This window comes from Cyrtonyx montezumae, unplaced genomic scaffold, assembly GCF_038088225.1.
Source record: "Cyrtonyx montezumae isolate F1298 unplaced genomic scaffold, pur_monq_1.0 scaffold_0, whole genome shotgun sequence".
Classification (NCBI taxonomy): Eukaryota; Metazoa; Chordata; class Aves; order Galliformes; family Odontophoridae; genus Cyrtonyx; species Cyrtonyx montezumae.
Genome location: NW_027071824.1, coordinates 33,921,364 through 33,937,458, shown reverse-complemented (window position 1 = coordinate 33,937,458; position 16,095 = coordinate 33,921,364). Strand labels below are relative to the sequence as shown.

The window sequence follows — 16,095 nt, the reverse complement described above, 5'->3', positions numbered from 1 at the left end:
GAAAGTATTTCCAAGATTTCTCTTCTTTTTAATTCTTCAGGGCACTAGGAAGGCATGCCTTAGCTGAAGACTTTAAGAAGTGAGGCTGTCCACCAGGTTACAGGAATTTGGCCAAGTGATGCTAGGCTAAGTCTTTTCTTGCATCTTAAAAGCCAATCGTGACCTACACAGCTGGGTTCCCATGTACTTACCACCTGCCAAGGCTTCCCTTTCTGATAAGAAAGTCCATTTACCAACCTATTCAGCAACAGTAAAGCGTACATGTAACAAGTCACAAGTTGTTCCATTTATTTGAGTAAATATCTGGTAAATAAAATCATCGGAAAACATTACAAAATTAAATACATTAAAAAAGCTTGCCAGTATACATAAAATTCACAAACATGTACTTCTTTTGAAAAATAAAATATGTTCAGAGCACCCTTGATATAAAATGCCTGCCTAGTGTCACCTACCAGCATGTGGTAGCTTATTGAACATTTTAGATAGGACATTTTCCAGGAGGGAGGGGGATCTCTCTTCTGTTCTCGTTTTTACAAGAGAATCCACATTATAAAGTCTCCCTGTCTCTCAGGGCAGAGCCATAAACAAAGACTATAATAATCTTTGCCTACTTAAATAGGAAAGAAATCTTGATTAAGATCACATCACTAAATGCAAGACAGCTTTAAAGTCATTTTGGTAGCATTGCCTTTTCCTCCACTGTGAAGCAGCTTTTAAGTGGTGATGGACATTTCTCTAGATATGACTGCAGGCCCTTTTTCAGCATAGGTTTGCACAGTTCCAAGATACTGTGGTGTGGAGAGGAAACGATCAGGCAAAGCATCAAAGTTAAAATAACTTTAAGTCTACAAATTAAGCCCTTAAAATTCCCAATTCTCATATGCTGCAGTCTAAATAAGGAGATATGATGGAATTCTTCACTGGGCTGCTTTAAGGGTACTTAGAAAAACGGTAGTAATCTGAACTGGTACCTTCTGGTAGCATATTTGCAATAACCACCATTTAAATAATTTACTGTAACAAACTTTTCCTTCCATCCATGTGAAACAGTATTCACAACCCACTTTATAATTTATGTACAGACAAGCACAAGAAATTTGACATCCATGAGTTAAATGTACAACCAACTTAAAAAATATTATCCAACTACTCGCAAGGAGAAGTCTCCTAGCTCTGTAAATGTACAAGATCTTCTGGTTTAGCATGTAGGCTTGCTGCCCCTCGTCGCTAACTCTTGGATTCTTCACTTGCTTCTGTAATCCTCAAGTGAAAGTTGAGCAGCATCCAAAATGTTGATATTCTTGATTTAAAAAATAAAAATTGACACTTAAAAAAGTACTCTTAAAACACACAAAAGAAATTCCTTGAGTCAAAACTGAAGGAAATAAAAAAAAAGTTGTGGAGAAAGACAAGTATTTTAATAAAGGTCTTGTATTCAAAGTCCCATTTCCCTTGCCATGTCTTTTACAGAGTGCTACTACTTCGAGTTATTTATATACTCTTCTTTTGAGGGGGACTGAGTTTTCTCATTCCTCTTATCCGAGTTAGCAGCTCTTTGATAAATTCCTAGGAAGAAAAGATTAGAAAATATGAGTAATCTTTATGATCCCATAATACCACGATTTTGAGTTAAAAAAAAAAGTACAGTTTGCTTTTTTCTCTTTAAGCTTTTACTGCTAAGCTGGAATTTCCTTAGCCTGATATCCAGGAATCTTATATGCATGCTCTTGTCAGATAGTGAAGGTGTGAATTACTGATTCTTCCTCTGCATGAGAGTGCTGCTTTAGTTGCTAGTCATCTCCCAGTCTTTTATTGCACAGGACCTTCTACCAAGTGCTGAATGAGGTAAAATCTACAACAGGATACAGTGCAAACAGCCAAGCGAGAATGTCACAGTTTCAGCCTGAAAAGAAATCAGCACTCTTGCCAAAAGAAGGTGTTTGTCTCACCATTTTCCAGCCTGGCACAAGCATTTTGGCTGGCTGCTCATTCAGCTGGAACAGAGAGCTAGTCTGGCTGAATTCTCAGCTGTTTTCCTGTTGCCATGTTACATTCCAAGCTGGCTCACCCTCTGACCAGACTCACCGCTCAGCTCCACACCAACTGCCGTCAGTCTGAGGCAATGCAGAAGCAAGGAGCCAGAGGTAGCACCCACTGGCTTATCCTGGGTAAAACACTGGGGAAACTTCTGGTGGAGCTCAGTGATCAACATTATTCTCAAATAAAAGACATTAATGGGCTAGCTCTTTGTTCACACTGGTAACTTCCTCAGCTTCAGCGGATTTCTCTTTCTTTTTTGAATTTTGAAAGAGCAGAAGCTTAAAGAGTTGCACCATTATACTGCCAATGGTTCGGGCTGGTTCAGCCCAGTTCTGAGATGAAGTTGTACACCAAAAGAATGTCAGATAGTAACTGCAGGCATGCTAAAAGCTAAACCACCCCTTGCTGTCACACTGGGAGAACAATGTTTATCCACGGTACTGTGTATGCACTCACAAAAAGGTTCTTATCTGGAAATCGTTTAGCTATAAACGTGGAATGTAATAATGGATTTAGTCAGTTGGGTTGATGTGAAAGGACAAAAAAGCATGACTTCCTAGCCAAGTGCTTGGGGCTAAACATGCCAGTGAGCAAGGTCACCACCTAAATGAAACACAGTACCTTTCCAAAAAGAGTCACAGAGAAACATACATTATACAGGTGCTGAAGCATGCATACAGAAAGTCTCTATAATGAAGTATTTTCACCTGAGAGGGGAAAGATTTTTTTCTAGCAAAATGATATTGCAATGCATACACTGTTTTACCATTGCTTAAGTATCCACACCAGCAGTGGTTTCAAGTATCAACAGCAAAGGCAAAGCAACAACTATGTCAGTGTGGGCTATAAAAGCTTACCAGGAACATTATATATCATAGCCTGGCACTCACTTCTAAACCAGCTAGATCAATGCCAGTACAGGAATACACTTGTGCATACCCACAACGATGCAATTCCCATATGAATAGGCATATAGCTCAAAGAGGTGATTGGGAAAGGGCATTGTTAAGATCCCAAACTTTCCCTCTCTGTCCCTTAGAAGCTATATTTTTTTCAGATATGCACAGGTTACTGCAACAAAATTCACTCAGATTTGTCAGAATACAGCACTGAGAAGTCAAAAACAAAAACAAACAAAAGACTAAAAAAAAATCAGCTCTTTTACTCTGAAAACTCACAGCATTCATTGCACTGTGCATTGATCCTATGTTATTTGTTCATCATCTTAAAGCCTGTAGATAGTGCAAAACTAACACAGTATGGTGCTGTTTGAGGGAAGAAGTTCTTCACTCAGAGGGCAGTGAAGCACTGGCAAAGGCTGCCCAGAGAAGCTGTGGATGCTCCATCCCTGGAGGCACTCAAGGCCAGGTTGGGTGGGATGGCATCTACAGAGCTGACGGAAATCTAAAGGCATTATTCTGACCATAGTTGTTTGGGAACTACCTCTTTGAAAGGCACCTTTTTCATTCCTTTGTCCATTTTCCTCACAGTCCAGAGGAATCTGGAGCATTGAATGCAGCCAGGGGTCGGGGAGTTCCTCCCATTATCGTGGCAGCACCCCAAGCACTTCTTTTGCAAAATAGCATATTTGATGGAAGGTTTCTGTCGTAAGAGCACCCAAAAACTCCTCAATACCACCAACAGAGCACCAAAACAAACCAAGCTGAGTGGGGGTAACCTAATCAGATGGGAGGTAAGTGAGGCTTTTTTTCCTGGAAGGGGAAGGAAGCCACATTCACTAAAAGAAGTACACATAATGATTAGAAATGCTTACCCCTCCAGAGTTATTTTTCTTGGGGATTTAAGCACTGAACAGTAAAACCCAACAAGAACATTTTGTACACAGCAAGCATTTCACACAGCACAGTACTGTAGTCCCACAGGTGTCAAGCCAGAGCACCAGTTCAGTTTGTTTCTGATTTGTTCTAAGAATCATTTTGCATCGATGCTTGCACTGAGCCGGCAGTTTTAGTACATTTGTGCTCTGGTGCCTTTTGTGTTTTGCAGCACTACATCAAGGTAAGGCAGCATTCTAGAGCAGATGCACATTTTCCCTCTCGGAGGCAAAAAAGAAGGCTTTGCAGCATTTTAATAAGCCTTCACTTTATAGCTAACTGACTCAGCTTTATGACGCACAGTAATACCCATCTATTTTCTTTAAACATCACTCAAAAATTGCAATCTTATTCCTTGTGGACATTCGAGTTGAAGCTTAATAGAAGGCTTAATATCCACATCTATCTCAACCTCATACAGAAAAATCATTTTACATAGAGCATTTTTGCAAAATCCCCTCCAGGAGTTGGGCTGACATTTAGCATCGTGCATCTGAAAGCTAATCATATAGCAACCTAAGCTAAAAGCAGTTCTGCAATACAGGTTGAATTATCTACTTATTAATACTTATTTAATTCTCATAGTTGGACAACACTTAAAATAGCTCAGTTAAAGATTCAAGAACTTACAAATTATTCCTTTGAGGACTACAGCCAGAAGCACAGAGGGTATATCTGTACTTTCAATAGAAGAAAAATCCAGTACCAACAGTTTGGTCCTTTGTTAATAGGAGAAAAAAATGTACAAAAGCCTAGTTTAAAATTTTTTTTCTATAGATTTTCTTCAAGGAGATCACCTGTATATACAGTTTTGTCACAAGTATGCAGAGTCTCACTAATTTATAATATAAAATTGCTGTTTCTGGAAGGCACATCTCTCTAATTCTAAAGTCAAATTCAAATGAGAGTTGGACAGAGATGAAATCTATAGTTCATTTGAACTCATTAATTGTCAGCCTTAGGCAGTTGTCTTCTCTTTTCTGCAATGCTTTCCCTGGAATCAAAGGCATTTAGTTCAAAAAAAGAAAAAGTTCATCTAATGCAGAATAAAAAAAAATTAAGAAGGCAAACAAAGGTGAAGTGATAATCAGCAAAGGGGAGGAAATCACTTCACTTCTCTGCTTTGGAGGTGCGAATCACTGTTTTAATGAGGTCATTTGACAGGCAATGAATTCCAGGCTTCCTGTTCAAGTCTTCAAATTAATTCTAGACATTAATTAGACTTTTTCTCTCCTCTTTTCTCTCCCACAAACAGAACACATGCAATAGGACTAGGTCTTAAGCTAAAATGAAGGGTGTCTAGTGCTTCTGCTTCACCAGAGCATGAAATGAGTCCTCAGCCAGCTTTGCTCCACAGCTTTATTCCCCTGCAGCCAAGTCAAAAATCAAGATTTCCTCAACCGTTTGCCTGAGGCTATCTCCCAGAAAAAGAGCCTGAATGCAAAAAGTAAAGTCAACCTGGAGAGCGCTCTACATAACTATGTGAGGAAGAAACTCGAAGATAACATCTAAATGGAGGATGAAGAAAGAAAAAGAGAGAACCCCACTTCCAAACACCTACCTTCCGCACAGACTCAAACCTAATTGCACACAAAGAAGGGAACTGATGAGTCCCAGATGTTCCAGGAAGATAGGGCCAGCAGCTGTCTTCTGATAGCAAGAATTGGTGCAGCATCTCACTGCACAATCCTAAAGATGAGGCCACAGCACCATAAATGCCCAGAGGAGGAGACTACACAGCAGTTCAGCTTCTTGGTGAGCCCTGCAGAAGGCACTGACTAAATACCACAATACTTAGATGTGGTTAAGATATTCAGCCTGGTTATTCTCCAGTTCAGCAGCACGTAAATGAGCACAGACAATTCTTGTCAAATCACCACTCGCTCCTTCATTCTTAAAATACTGTGATGGGTATTTGTAAGGTATGTCCATCGGTTCTTGCAGAAACGACAACATGCAAGTTTAATTCCCTCCAACACTGTAGTACAACGTAGGGCAGATCTCAGCAGGCATACATAACATTTTAGTTCACTGAATTCAAAGTGGTCAAACTAGATGATCTCAAAGGCCCCTTCCAACTCAAACCATCCTATGATTCTAAATGGATCAGCTAGAAACCATATTTGTCTGTTCACATTGTTTTAAATATGCAAGTTTCTTAATGTTTTTTCTTTACAAAATGATTTATTTCCTATCAAGTAAAATGGACATGTAATATAGTTACAGTGATTTAATAATCTACCAACCATCAGATGAGCTGCCACAAAAGAGCTTCTAGGCTCACTGAGGTGCAAGGCAGCACATTGCACTGAGGCTTTAGGACACAACTTCAGATACTATTGCCTTGAATAGGTATCCTCTGTATTGCTGCCTGTGATTACATTAATAACAAACAGAAACCAGTAACATAAGGACAAAATAACTCATAACATAGCAGAATCAAAAAACAAATGATCTTTCAGAAGTTTAGAAATACCGTTTCAAAAGGGTTGAGCCTTTTATTCATGTCTGTGTATTAAATACATTATCTGAAGACATACCTAAAATAGTTTTAAAAAACAGTGTTTGGACCACCTCTTGAAGCTGCCATTGTCTCCAACTAAACTTGGGGAAAAGCACAGTTAAGCAAATGTTCCTCTTTTCCTTCTCAAAACTGTTAAAAGTTGCTGAAATAGTCCAGACACATAAGTAAACAAAAGTCAATGGCTTAAATCACCGCTCACATTGTCCAGAAAATATGCACAGCAATTTAACTCAGTTCATTTGGAGATCACATTGAAAACTGATACTAATTCAAAGTTCTCAGCAAAATTATCATACTACTTCATTTACTTTTTCCTCTCATTTTGCACAGAGTGAAGATTTATACTAAGAAGACTAAGAAGTCTAGGTAGTTTTAATCCTGCCTGCTTGAGTGGAAGAGATCTTTAGACCATTACCCTTAAGTTTTGTATATTCCCTAGAGAAAACAAAAAAAAAAAAAAAAAAGAAACTTGAACACATTTACTAGGTTCTCTTCAAATATTAGTTTTATGAAGACATGATGTAGTCCAACTGCAGCTTTCAGAGTCAGTATGCACGCAAATTGCTCACTCATTCAATCTTTCTTTCATAAAAGTTCATGTCTCCTCAATTCTCCTTACATCACTTTGGCAGTTGCACCTGCAGTAGCTTTAGTTCACATCTGTGACAAATACTTCAGATGATCTCCAGAGCAGAGTCTAAACAGGTAAGCTTGCGATTTAGCCAGCCTCCTTCAAAGTATACCTCATTTATTTCATGTGTACAACAGTCTTGCTGTTCTAAATGAGTCTACTGTCAAATATCAAAACCTTATAAAAAAAGCTACAGACAATTCTTAAATTTCTTTATCACATTCACTGCTAATATGAGGCTCAAAATTCCCTATGACCTATGTTAAGACCCTCTACTACACAGAACTGAGACAGTCGAGAAAGGTGTGGGTGGGATTTTCCCCAGGCAATGCATAGCACATGGACATTGCCAGAGGATGCTGCTGCTCACAGCTTTTTCAGCCACATTCACATACAGCACTTTACGACATTGATTTTGCACAAAGTATATCCTATAGCAGTGCCAAAAAAGAACTGCTGTTCTCCCATAACAAGCCTAGGCTTACATAGCTTAAACTACATGATTTGTACCACTTTTGAACTAAATACGACAGTAGCAGAAGTGAGAAAGGAAAACAGAGAAAGCAATGTTTAATTTTGCATGATGGGAAGACTACTGTCACATACTGTCTATGCTGGAGACCCTAAAGCCTATACTTCAGGTCAGGCTTCTCAGAAGAGAAGCTGAGTATGTCTCTTCAGCAAGAGTAACTTAGCTGAATGGAACAAGGAGATAGTGGCTCAAACAAAAAATGTGGAGTATAAATATGAGTCACATGCTACAGTGACTAACACCGATAAATATGTATACCTCAGAACACAATAATCAGTAAATGCATCCCTTCACTGCTATTGGTTTTTGTGGTTTTGAATAGTTTTGATTGGTTTGAGCTTTTTTTTTTTTTAATTATTACATTTGAAGAAAAAGACAGGTTGGGAAATTATGCCCATACATTATTTTTTACTGTTTGGCACATTTGTCAAAGCTGATTTCTAATAGTGAATGATACATCAGTCACAATATGCTTATCAATCTTGATTAGCAGCTCAAATCTTTGATTTAAGGATCACTAACATAAACTTAACAGTACCCCAAAATCATACTGTGTGCACTTTCCTAATTAATGTGTTCTTGTTTGGGTAAATTAAACCACTAATTTAAAGGCAGCTCCCACATCAAGCATGTTCCCATACAAATTAACAGCAATAACTGCTACCTCCAGAAAGACTTTAAAATTGTAGTCCACATTCAACAGTCTAGCTATAGTTCCTCACTGTGGTTTAACTCCAGCATGCAGTTAAGTCCTCCACACATGCTTGCTTCAGAAGTTTTCAGAGCAGTTCCTCCTAAGTTAGTGTCAGATACTATCTTTAGCCACTTTACTCGTAGACACAGAGGGTAGATGTAGGTTGGATATAAAGAAGTAGTCTTCTACAATGAGGGTACTGAGGCACTGGAGCAGGCTGCCTAGGGATGTGGTAGATGCTCCATCCCTGAAGACACTCAAGGTCAGTCTCGAAAGGGATCTGGGCAATGTGATCAAGCTGTAGGTATCCCTGTTCATTGCAAGGGAGTTGGACTAGATGACCCTTTAGGGCCTCTTCCAACTCTAGGGATTCTATGATTCTATTACAGAGGCTGAGAATGGAGATAAAAAATTCCCATCCCCTTTCAGATGACCTGGATAATTCCATTTCCCCTGTTGAAAAAACAATCCAGAATATATGCATAAACTCCTCAGTCATTCTTTAACCTTCAGTCTCGCTGAAAAAAACTAAGCAAAACTGGTGTCATATATGAATTATTTCTAAATTTATTACAGGTGGGATAGGAGTTTCAAGTCATTGAGCTTTCTGCCTGTTGTATTTTTCCTTGCGTTCTGAATACTGGAGACATCATACTACATAATATTTTTTTTTTAACCCAGTAAAGGATTACAACCTTTTTCAAACTGTACAACCACTGCTGCAAAAACATCTGGTGCACTCAATGAACTGCATTTGAGTGGTCACAAGAAATTCAATCAGCTCACAGTTTTTCTCCACAAACTTTCTAGAAATCCTTTCAAAAATCAACTACTGCAGTAGTTTTCCATGGTCTGGAAATGGGAAAGGATTGCAGATTTTCTGGAAAAATATATGGATTCTCATAAAGCAATTTTAAGCCTACTTACAGGTTTTTCATTGTTCACCAATGATAGAGTAAAAATTACAGTTTTATAAAATGTCCTAAGTTAGTCCTAAGTTATGTCACGTGGTGTTACTGGGCTCATAATGCTACAGATGAAGAAGAAAAGCTGCTGTTGTGAAAACAGACCTGGGAAAGAATTTCCATTTTGGCAACCATCCTCACAACAGATTGGAGTAAGTACTTCTCTCATCTTTATCTCAAGAGATTGACAAAGAAGAGGTGTATTTTGCCAGATAAGGGAGCTGCCTCCATTCCACCAACTGAAGACTAGAGAGCCAAGTCAAACTGCAGTATTAGTATTCCACCTTCATCTCTGAGAGCTGAGGGCAGTTTAACAATAATATACACATTCAGGATGTTCTGGATGTATTTTCATGTGAAGTGCCCTGTCAACTTAACTTACCTGCTCTGCACAAATACCTGGTGCAGTTCAATAAGCAAGCTTTCCAGTGGAAAACTCACTAACATCTGTCACGTATCCTTATGAGAGCTCTGAAATTTGTGCTTGCACTAAGTGTCAAACTTCAGAGCTGGAACAGCACAGAACAAGTTATACGCATTTCACCAGGTGAGTCTTTCTGGGTCAGCTCCTCTACTGTCAAAAAGTTATTTATTATCAGCAACTCCTAGACAACTTTTCCAATGTGTCACAGGAATAAATAAAATGAAAAGTTTCCAAAGAAAGCATGTAGTGAGCTGGAAAGTGTCTCCTTAACAGTGGTTCTTCCTGACAGTATGACTGTCTTTAAGGACCAGCAGTTTAAGTGGCTACAATTACAGATATTACAGCACTGCTCATCATGATAAAAAGGAACCACGTGCAGCCTAGTTTCAAAAACCAAAAGCCTAGCTTCCAGTCATGCACAACTGAAAGGTTACTGACCTGGGAGATCCTTTAAGGAACCCAATCTATTAAATACTCTGCATTTGCCACTGGTCATTTTGTTAAATTACTTACTCTTCCTACCAAACATGAATTAATAAAGTAGGCTATGTTGGCTCTGCAAATAGATATTCAAGTTGAAAGTTGAACACTTTAAACCATATATTGCTAGTTCAAGTTGTCCCACCACCACTGAAGTCCACACACAGAAAGAACTAGCTGAGATGTGTATCTGCATTACAGTTCCTAGATTCATTGCCAACATTAAAATTACATGACTTTGCATTGAAAAGCACACAGTCCATCTCTCAAGTTGAAAGTCATGGAAATACAGCAGATTTGAGACTTTTTTGATCATATGGTGAAAACTGTTCTCTCATACCATGACAGCTGTAAGCATCAGAAAATTCAACCACAACAATACGTAAGACAACAGTAGTATACTTCTGCTGGTATGATCAGCAGTCCAGACATAGAGCACAGTTCATTCCTACTATAGTCAAATGAAATTCTCAGCAAATAAAGCCCCAAGCCCATCAGCCTGCCATTACTATTCTTATGTTAACTTCAAAAGAACTGAAATAAATAAAGTCACTTTAACTTGACCACATTGTCCACAGGTGAAGAGTATTTAAGAAAAGTCTTTTTACCTCTGTTGGTTTGTAGCAATCTACAAGAGTTTCCTAGAAGCAAAACATGAAAACATCAGTTTCAATAAAGAGAAACAATGAACATAAATAAGTGTACAGTAGGAAAAACTTGCAAGGGAGTGGGGGAAAAGAAAAGGAGCAAGAACCAGGAACCACTCAATGAAGTTGCTACCAAACACTGAGCACTGCATCAAGTTAGCTTTACTCCTTCAGTGGACCAAAATTATTTGCAGCTGGAGAAAATGACGGCTGCTGCCTCCAGGCTGGAAAAAAAATCCACCCTTCAAAGATAAGCGAGGAGAGGAGAATCCAAGGATATTTCTTCCAGCGACACACACGTGAAAGCAGCTTTACATGAGAGCACCGCAGTATTTGCAATGCAGAAATACAGACATTAGCAAGATCAGGCACTCCAGGGCAGGGCAGCTAGTTTAAGCAGAAACAGCAAAGCTATTTATGAACGCTGAGTAAACAGCTTGGAGAGATGCATTGTGTTTCTGTGGCTGGGCAGCAGGCACTGAGAAAGGAATGCTGATTGCCACTGCTATCAGAGATGTGCACCTAAGCATCAAGTTGGTGATCCAGAAATGGGCTAAAGTGTAAACCACTGCTTGGAGATGAGCTGCTTTTCTTTAGTGCATCTGACAAATTTACAAATTGAAGCTCTTATATGGTTTTCATATCTTAGCTGAAAGATACGTATGACAGGACAATTCCATTTCTTACCCTCGTCTCCTCATTCCTCTATTCATTGACATTTCTTGTACAAATTCAGCAGATACTAATTCCTACTAATTCCTGTTGCTGATCATTATATAATTCTTTTGCACTTTTGGAAGGGTTACTGTATGAGAACTTGACGGGTTCCAATTTCTAGCTGGTACAGTTAGAGAAATTAATCTTCCAATATTCTAAGGACAAGGGAGAATTTCTGGCCCATATATGCACACATGGATATTTGTGCTGCTGCAGTGAATCAGAGAAACTATCTGGTGACCATAAGTGACTCTGAGCAACATAGTTTTTATAATCTTTACTTTACATATATATTAAAAAAAAGAGGAAAAAAATAGTGCTTTCTAATCTGTATAAAAACCTCTCCCTATATTTTTTGATTCTTTGAACTTCAATTTTCTACTGCTATCACCCACCTCACCTATTTTCCAGAAATTTCTTAACCTCAGAGGTTTTGATTACCTTCATACAGTCCAGCAGATTATGCTAAACTCCGAAGTAGGAACCTCTCTGTTCTAATTCTATGCTAACCATGGATTTGATCAGATATGAATCCAGATGCATTAATTTAGCCACATTTGGATTTAAAATTAGAAAACAATATTACCTGTAATTTCAGAGCTCTCTCTTCTTCATTGGCTGCATCAAGGAGGTCATCAATGTCAATTTCTACATCTGGCATCTCTTCTTCCTGAGAAGACAAAATTCCCATTTAGTTCATAAAGATACGCTTTAACTAACCTGAAAGGCAGACTATAGATAGCACACACAATCCAACCTGCCTAGAGAAAGACAAGAAGAAAATCAGTAATGGATGGTGTCTTGATTCATTGCTTATGGGCCAGCATAGACTCAAGCCCCAGCCATGCAGGAGTAATCCTTCTCTTGTATCTCGCAGTGATGTTACCAAGCCCATGCCCAGCAGCACAAGTCAAGTTATCCTCACAGTACTGGGCAAGAGGATGAAAAGGAGAGAAGAGATCAGGAAAGGGGAAGTAGATAAAAGCTGTACCAAGCTACCAAACTGTTTCGAAAACATTCTTGCTCATTTTTTCCCCACTATAGAAGATCTCTTCTACTCAGAGTAGGCTTACAAATTTAAAATGCATGCCTCATCAGAAAGAGCTCATGTTTCCAGTGTCTGCACAGAAGTCTAAGGCACAGACTGTCTTACAGATTTTTTTAAAACTTTATCGGTGTACTTCTCCATTTGCATTGCCAATACATCAGAAATATTCCTCAAGTCAGAGTTTCCATCTCCACCATTTTAAGGACCCCTGAGCTCTGGAATCGCAATGAGAATTCATTGGCTACAGATATCACTGTTTATTATCTTTGCAGTTATGTAAAAAACAAACATTCTCTTAGCCATTTTTTACATTTTTCAATGACAAGAGGCACTTGAAGCTGGTAAAGCCAGGTTCAAAGTAACATAACTTCAGCACCTTACTGCACATACAAAACACTTTGCTCTCAGCCTCTTGCCCATGCCAAGTCCCACCTCATCAACACCTCAGTGCTGCGGGCACACTGTGATCAAGCCAGCACAACAGCACTGCCAGCCTGTCCTCTCCCACCCCTCCAAGCTATTGGCTCAGCAACGCTGCATCACCTCAGCATCTCCTGGAGGAAGACAGGGACCTGAGAGCATCCAAAGGGTTGGACAGATTTGAGTTGTGAGGAAGCAACAAGACTGTTATCTGTAGCAGCACCTATTTTCTTGAACTCCACAGACACCTTTACAATTCTTTAAAGGAACATTTTGACAAAAATGTTGTAGTTCTACTGATTTTCAAAACAATTTTACTGGCTGTGAAATAACAGATCCAATGGCAATCAACACAGGTAACACCAGAATTACTCTTCCGCTGGATAAGTTATCCAAACATTATCGAGGAAGACACCAAATAAGCTCAAGCTAATCTAATTGAAGTTAAATATCATCACCACAGTGCCAAACAATTTACCCATATCCAAAGTTTCAGCTGAAATGCCAGCTACTCAAAGTTCATTATGGTGGGAGAAGGGACAGAAACGGATGAAGTTCCCTGTTCCCCAGTTGAAAGGAAAGCATTCAGGAATATGACTGTATGGATATACAGGCTGCTAGATATGATGAATAAGAACACAGGAACTGTGTCCTTCATCCAATTAGCAAGTTCACTCCTTTTCAGTATGCATTTTAATCAGAAAGGAAGTGTGGGCATTTGTGGAGATGACTAATTACTGTGAGATGTTCTTGCAAACAGGGCGTTTCCAACCTAATGCTATAAACTTGTTAAGTGATGTAAACAATGCAGGTGGGGAGGAGGAAAGAAAGAACCTGAATCTTCCATGAACTTCTAAGATATTCAGTAAAAGTAATTAGAAGTAGAAGGTATAAAGATTAATCCACAATGGTGGAGCACTTACTACCTCAGTAGCTTACTATCATATATCTCACTAAGAACCAGAAATTCACCAAATTGAAAGTAAGCCTTCTGAACATTTTACCTAAGCAGCTTATTATAAATACTGTTAAGACAGGGTATCTGGAGTTACCATTAATGCTGTAAACATCTATCAAAATATGCACCCATGGAGCTGCATAAATGCTGACTGTGTATCCGTCACCACTCAGATGTGCTGTTCAGCTCATTGAATATTTCATCAGAGAACATATTTTGTACTCTTGCCTGTTGCATTCTGGCAAAATGAAATTATGTAGAAAGACAACAGTGAGGGGAAAGTCCATAAAAAGTATATACCAGGCTCTACTGTGATCACGCTCCACTGAGAGCTCCTGAAAGGATAGTTTTATTTTGATTGGTACGAATCACATGGGAAAAATCCTTGTTTCTATCTCTCTCCACTCTTACCTTTTTCAAATCAGCCTTCTCCTACATCTTGAAGGTTCACACTGCTCTGCAGGAGGTGAGTGCAGGAGTAGTTCACACCTTCCTATAGATGTCCACTGATAATGCCAAGGAGCCTCACAGATCCCATCTTTGAAATACTCTCGTAGCAGGAAAGATCAAATCCAACCTGAACCTTTTCTGTCTAGATGAATATTTGACAATACCATCTTTAATGATGTTACCAGATGTTATCTGGAAATGACAGCCATTCACTGCTGAGTTAGCACTCACCCTTGGCTTTTGCTGCTATGTCAGCTGGGTATCAGTAATTCACTGAAGCTTGGGTGTAAGAGCTAACACAGCTCTTCTACATCAAGGAAAAATGCTTTAGGAGTACTTCATAAATAAGGAAATAAAATTGTGCCTGACATTCTGGAATACAATTAAATTACACTGTTTTAGACTTTACACACCTTCACCACTTTACAGCAGATTTGAACAGTGATACAAAATACAAATGCAAGCAAGAAGCCTGAAAGATCACTCCTGCTCCTATTTTTGGCAGAATTAACAAATGGGCACCATCTAAGCATTTTTTCTCTTCTGAAACATTGTTTATGCATGATCTCAGCTTAATGTCAAGCATGCAAAATACACGCATAGCTCAGGAGCTGAGCACTCTACAACAGCTGTAACGACAGAGGAAAGGAAGAAACAGTTGTGCCTTCTGTTTGCTTGATTTCACTGGTGAGATAGATGTGATTGATCCTACTACAGTTAAGCAGTTAAACCCAGTTTGGTTGGGCTAGCCTAAAAGGGGCTCTGCACACCTGAAGGGTTAGATATTAAGGCTCTTGTTTTCACCATGAGGCTGCATAAGAAAACCCAAGCACTCCCATCATCTGCTCCAGTGAGAGAGAAATGAAGTGTTGCAAACAGCAGACTATGGAAAAAAGAAACCACAAGAATAATGCTGATAGGGGGCAGCCCTCTGAAAAGCTGAAAGAGAAGAGGTGTGGGGACAGGGAGTGCAAACATTCACCATTTGAAATGGCTGGGGGAGAGAGGGGATGGACACTCTCCTTTTAAGCACTCTCTCCAGACCATTAATGATGTTGGCAGGACATGAACTGGCTCCATCTGAATATTCAGAAGTCCAAAAATATAACCAAAGTTAAACTCTGTGCTATTTAATGCAACTTCATTTCAACCTTATATTGGAAGAAGGACTCGTGGTCTCCTAAATTGCGTGAATTCTTTGCAGGCTACTGGGCAAAAGACCTTGGGGCACAGACATACATTAATTAGTAAATAGCTGTGGCAGTTTAAGACATTATAACCTCTCCAACTGTTCGCAATTTAGCCTCTGGCAGGGTTTCTCACTGCTTCAAACAGAGGATGGAACAAGAACAGGTGTGCACTCTTCAGTGAGGCCAGCAAAAAGGTCTGACAGCTTCCCAAACCACCTTCTGCAGCATTTTAAGCTGTAAAGCTGTATTTCGCAGACACAACTGAATATTTGCACTCCAACCCACTCTGAGAGCAGCATGTTTGTCACAGCAAGTGCAGGTCTGAAAGTATTAGCAGCACTGAACATTTAGCTAAGGCTTTAAAATGTAAGGAGGAATAGTAGCTACCTTGTTAAACTTTCCAATGTAAAGACAGCTCTCAAATTAGCCCACCGTTCCACATCCTCATGGTCCATTCATTCTATGCCATCCAATCATTGGCATTGTTGGAAAACAATGAAACAGGTCTGTTTGCTTTTTACTTTGGTCTTTAAGCTT

At 39.2% G+C, this 16,095-nt stretch overlaps 2 protein-coding genes across 2 annotated transcripts in view; both read right to left on the bottom strand.

The window, feature by feature from the left end:
• PLEKHG1 (pleckstrin homology and RhoGEF domain containing G1) overlaps positions 1 to 16,095 on the bottom strand; it is a 521,486-nt gene that overhangs the window by 261,018 nt on the left and 244,373 nt on the right. The window lies entirely within an intron of this gene.
• PPP1R14C (protein phosphatase 1 regulatory inhibitor subunit 14C) overlaps positions 272 to 16,095 on the bottom strand; it is a 50,757-nt gene continuing 34,933 nt past the window's right edge. Inside the window, exons 2-4 of the mRNA XM_065731934.1 lie at positions 12,079 to 12,162; positions 10,737 to 10,769; positions 272 to 1,569 (exon numbers count right to left, since the gene is read on the bottom strand). Of these exons, the coding sequence (XP_065588006.1) occupies positions 1,495 to 1,569; positions 10,737 to 10,769; positions 12,079 to 12,162 (192 nt within the window). The 3' untranslated portion in view covers positions 272 to 1,494. The remainder of the gene's footprint in view (positions 1,570 to 10,736; positions 10,770 to 12,078; positions 12,163 to 16,095) is intronic.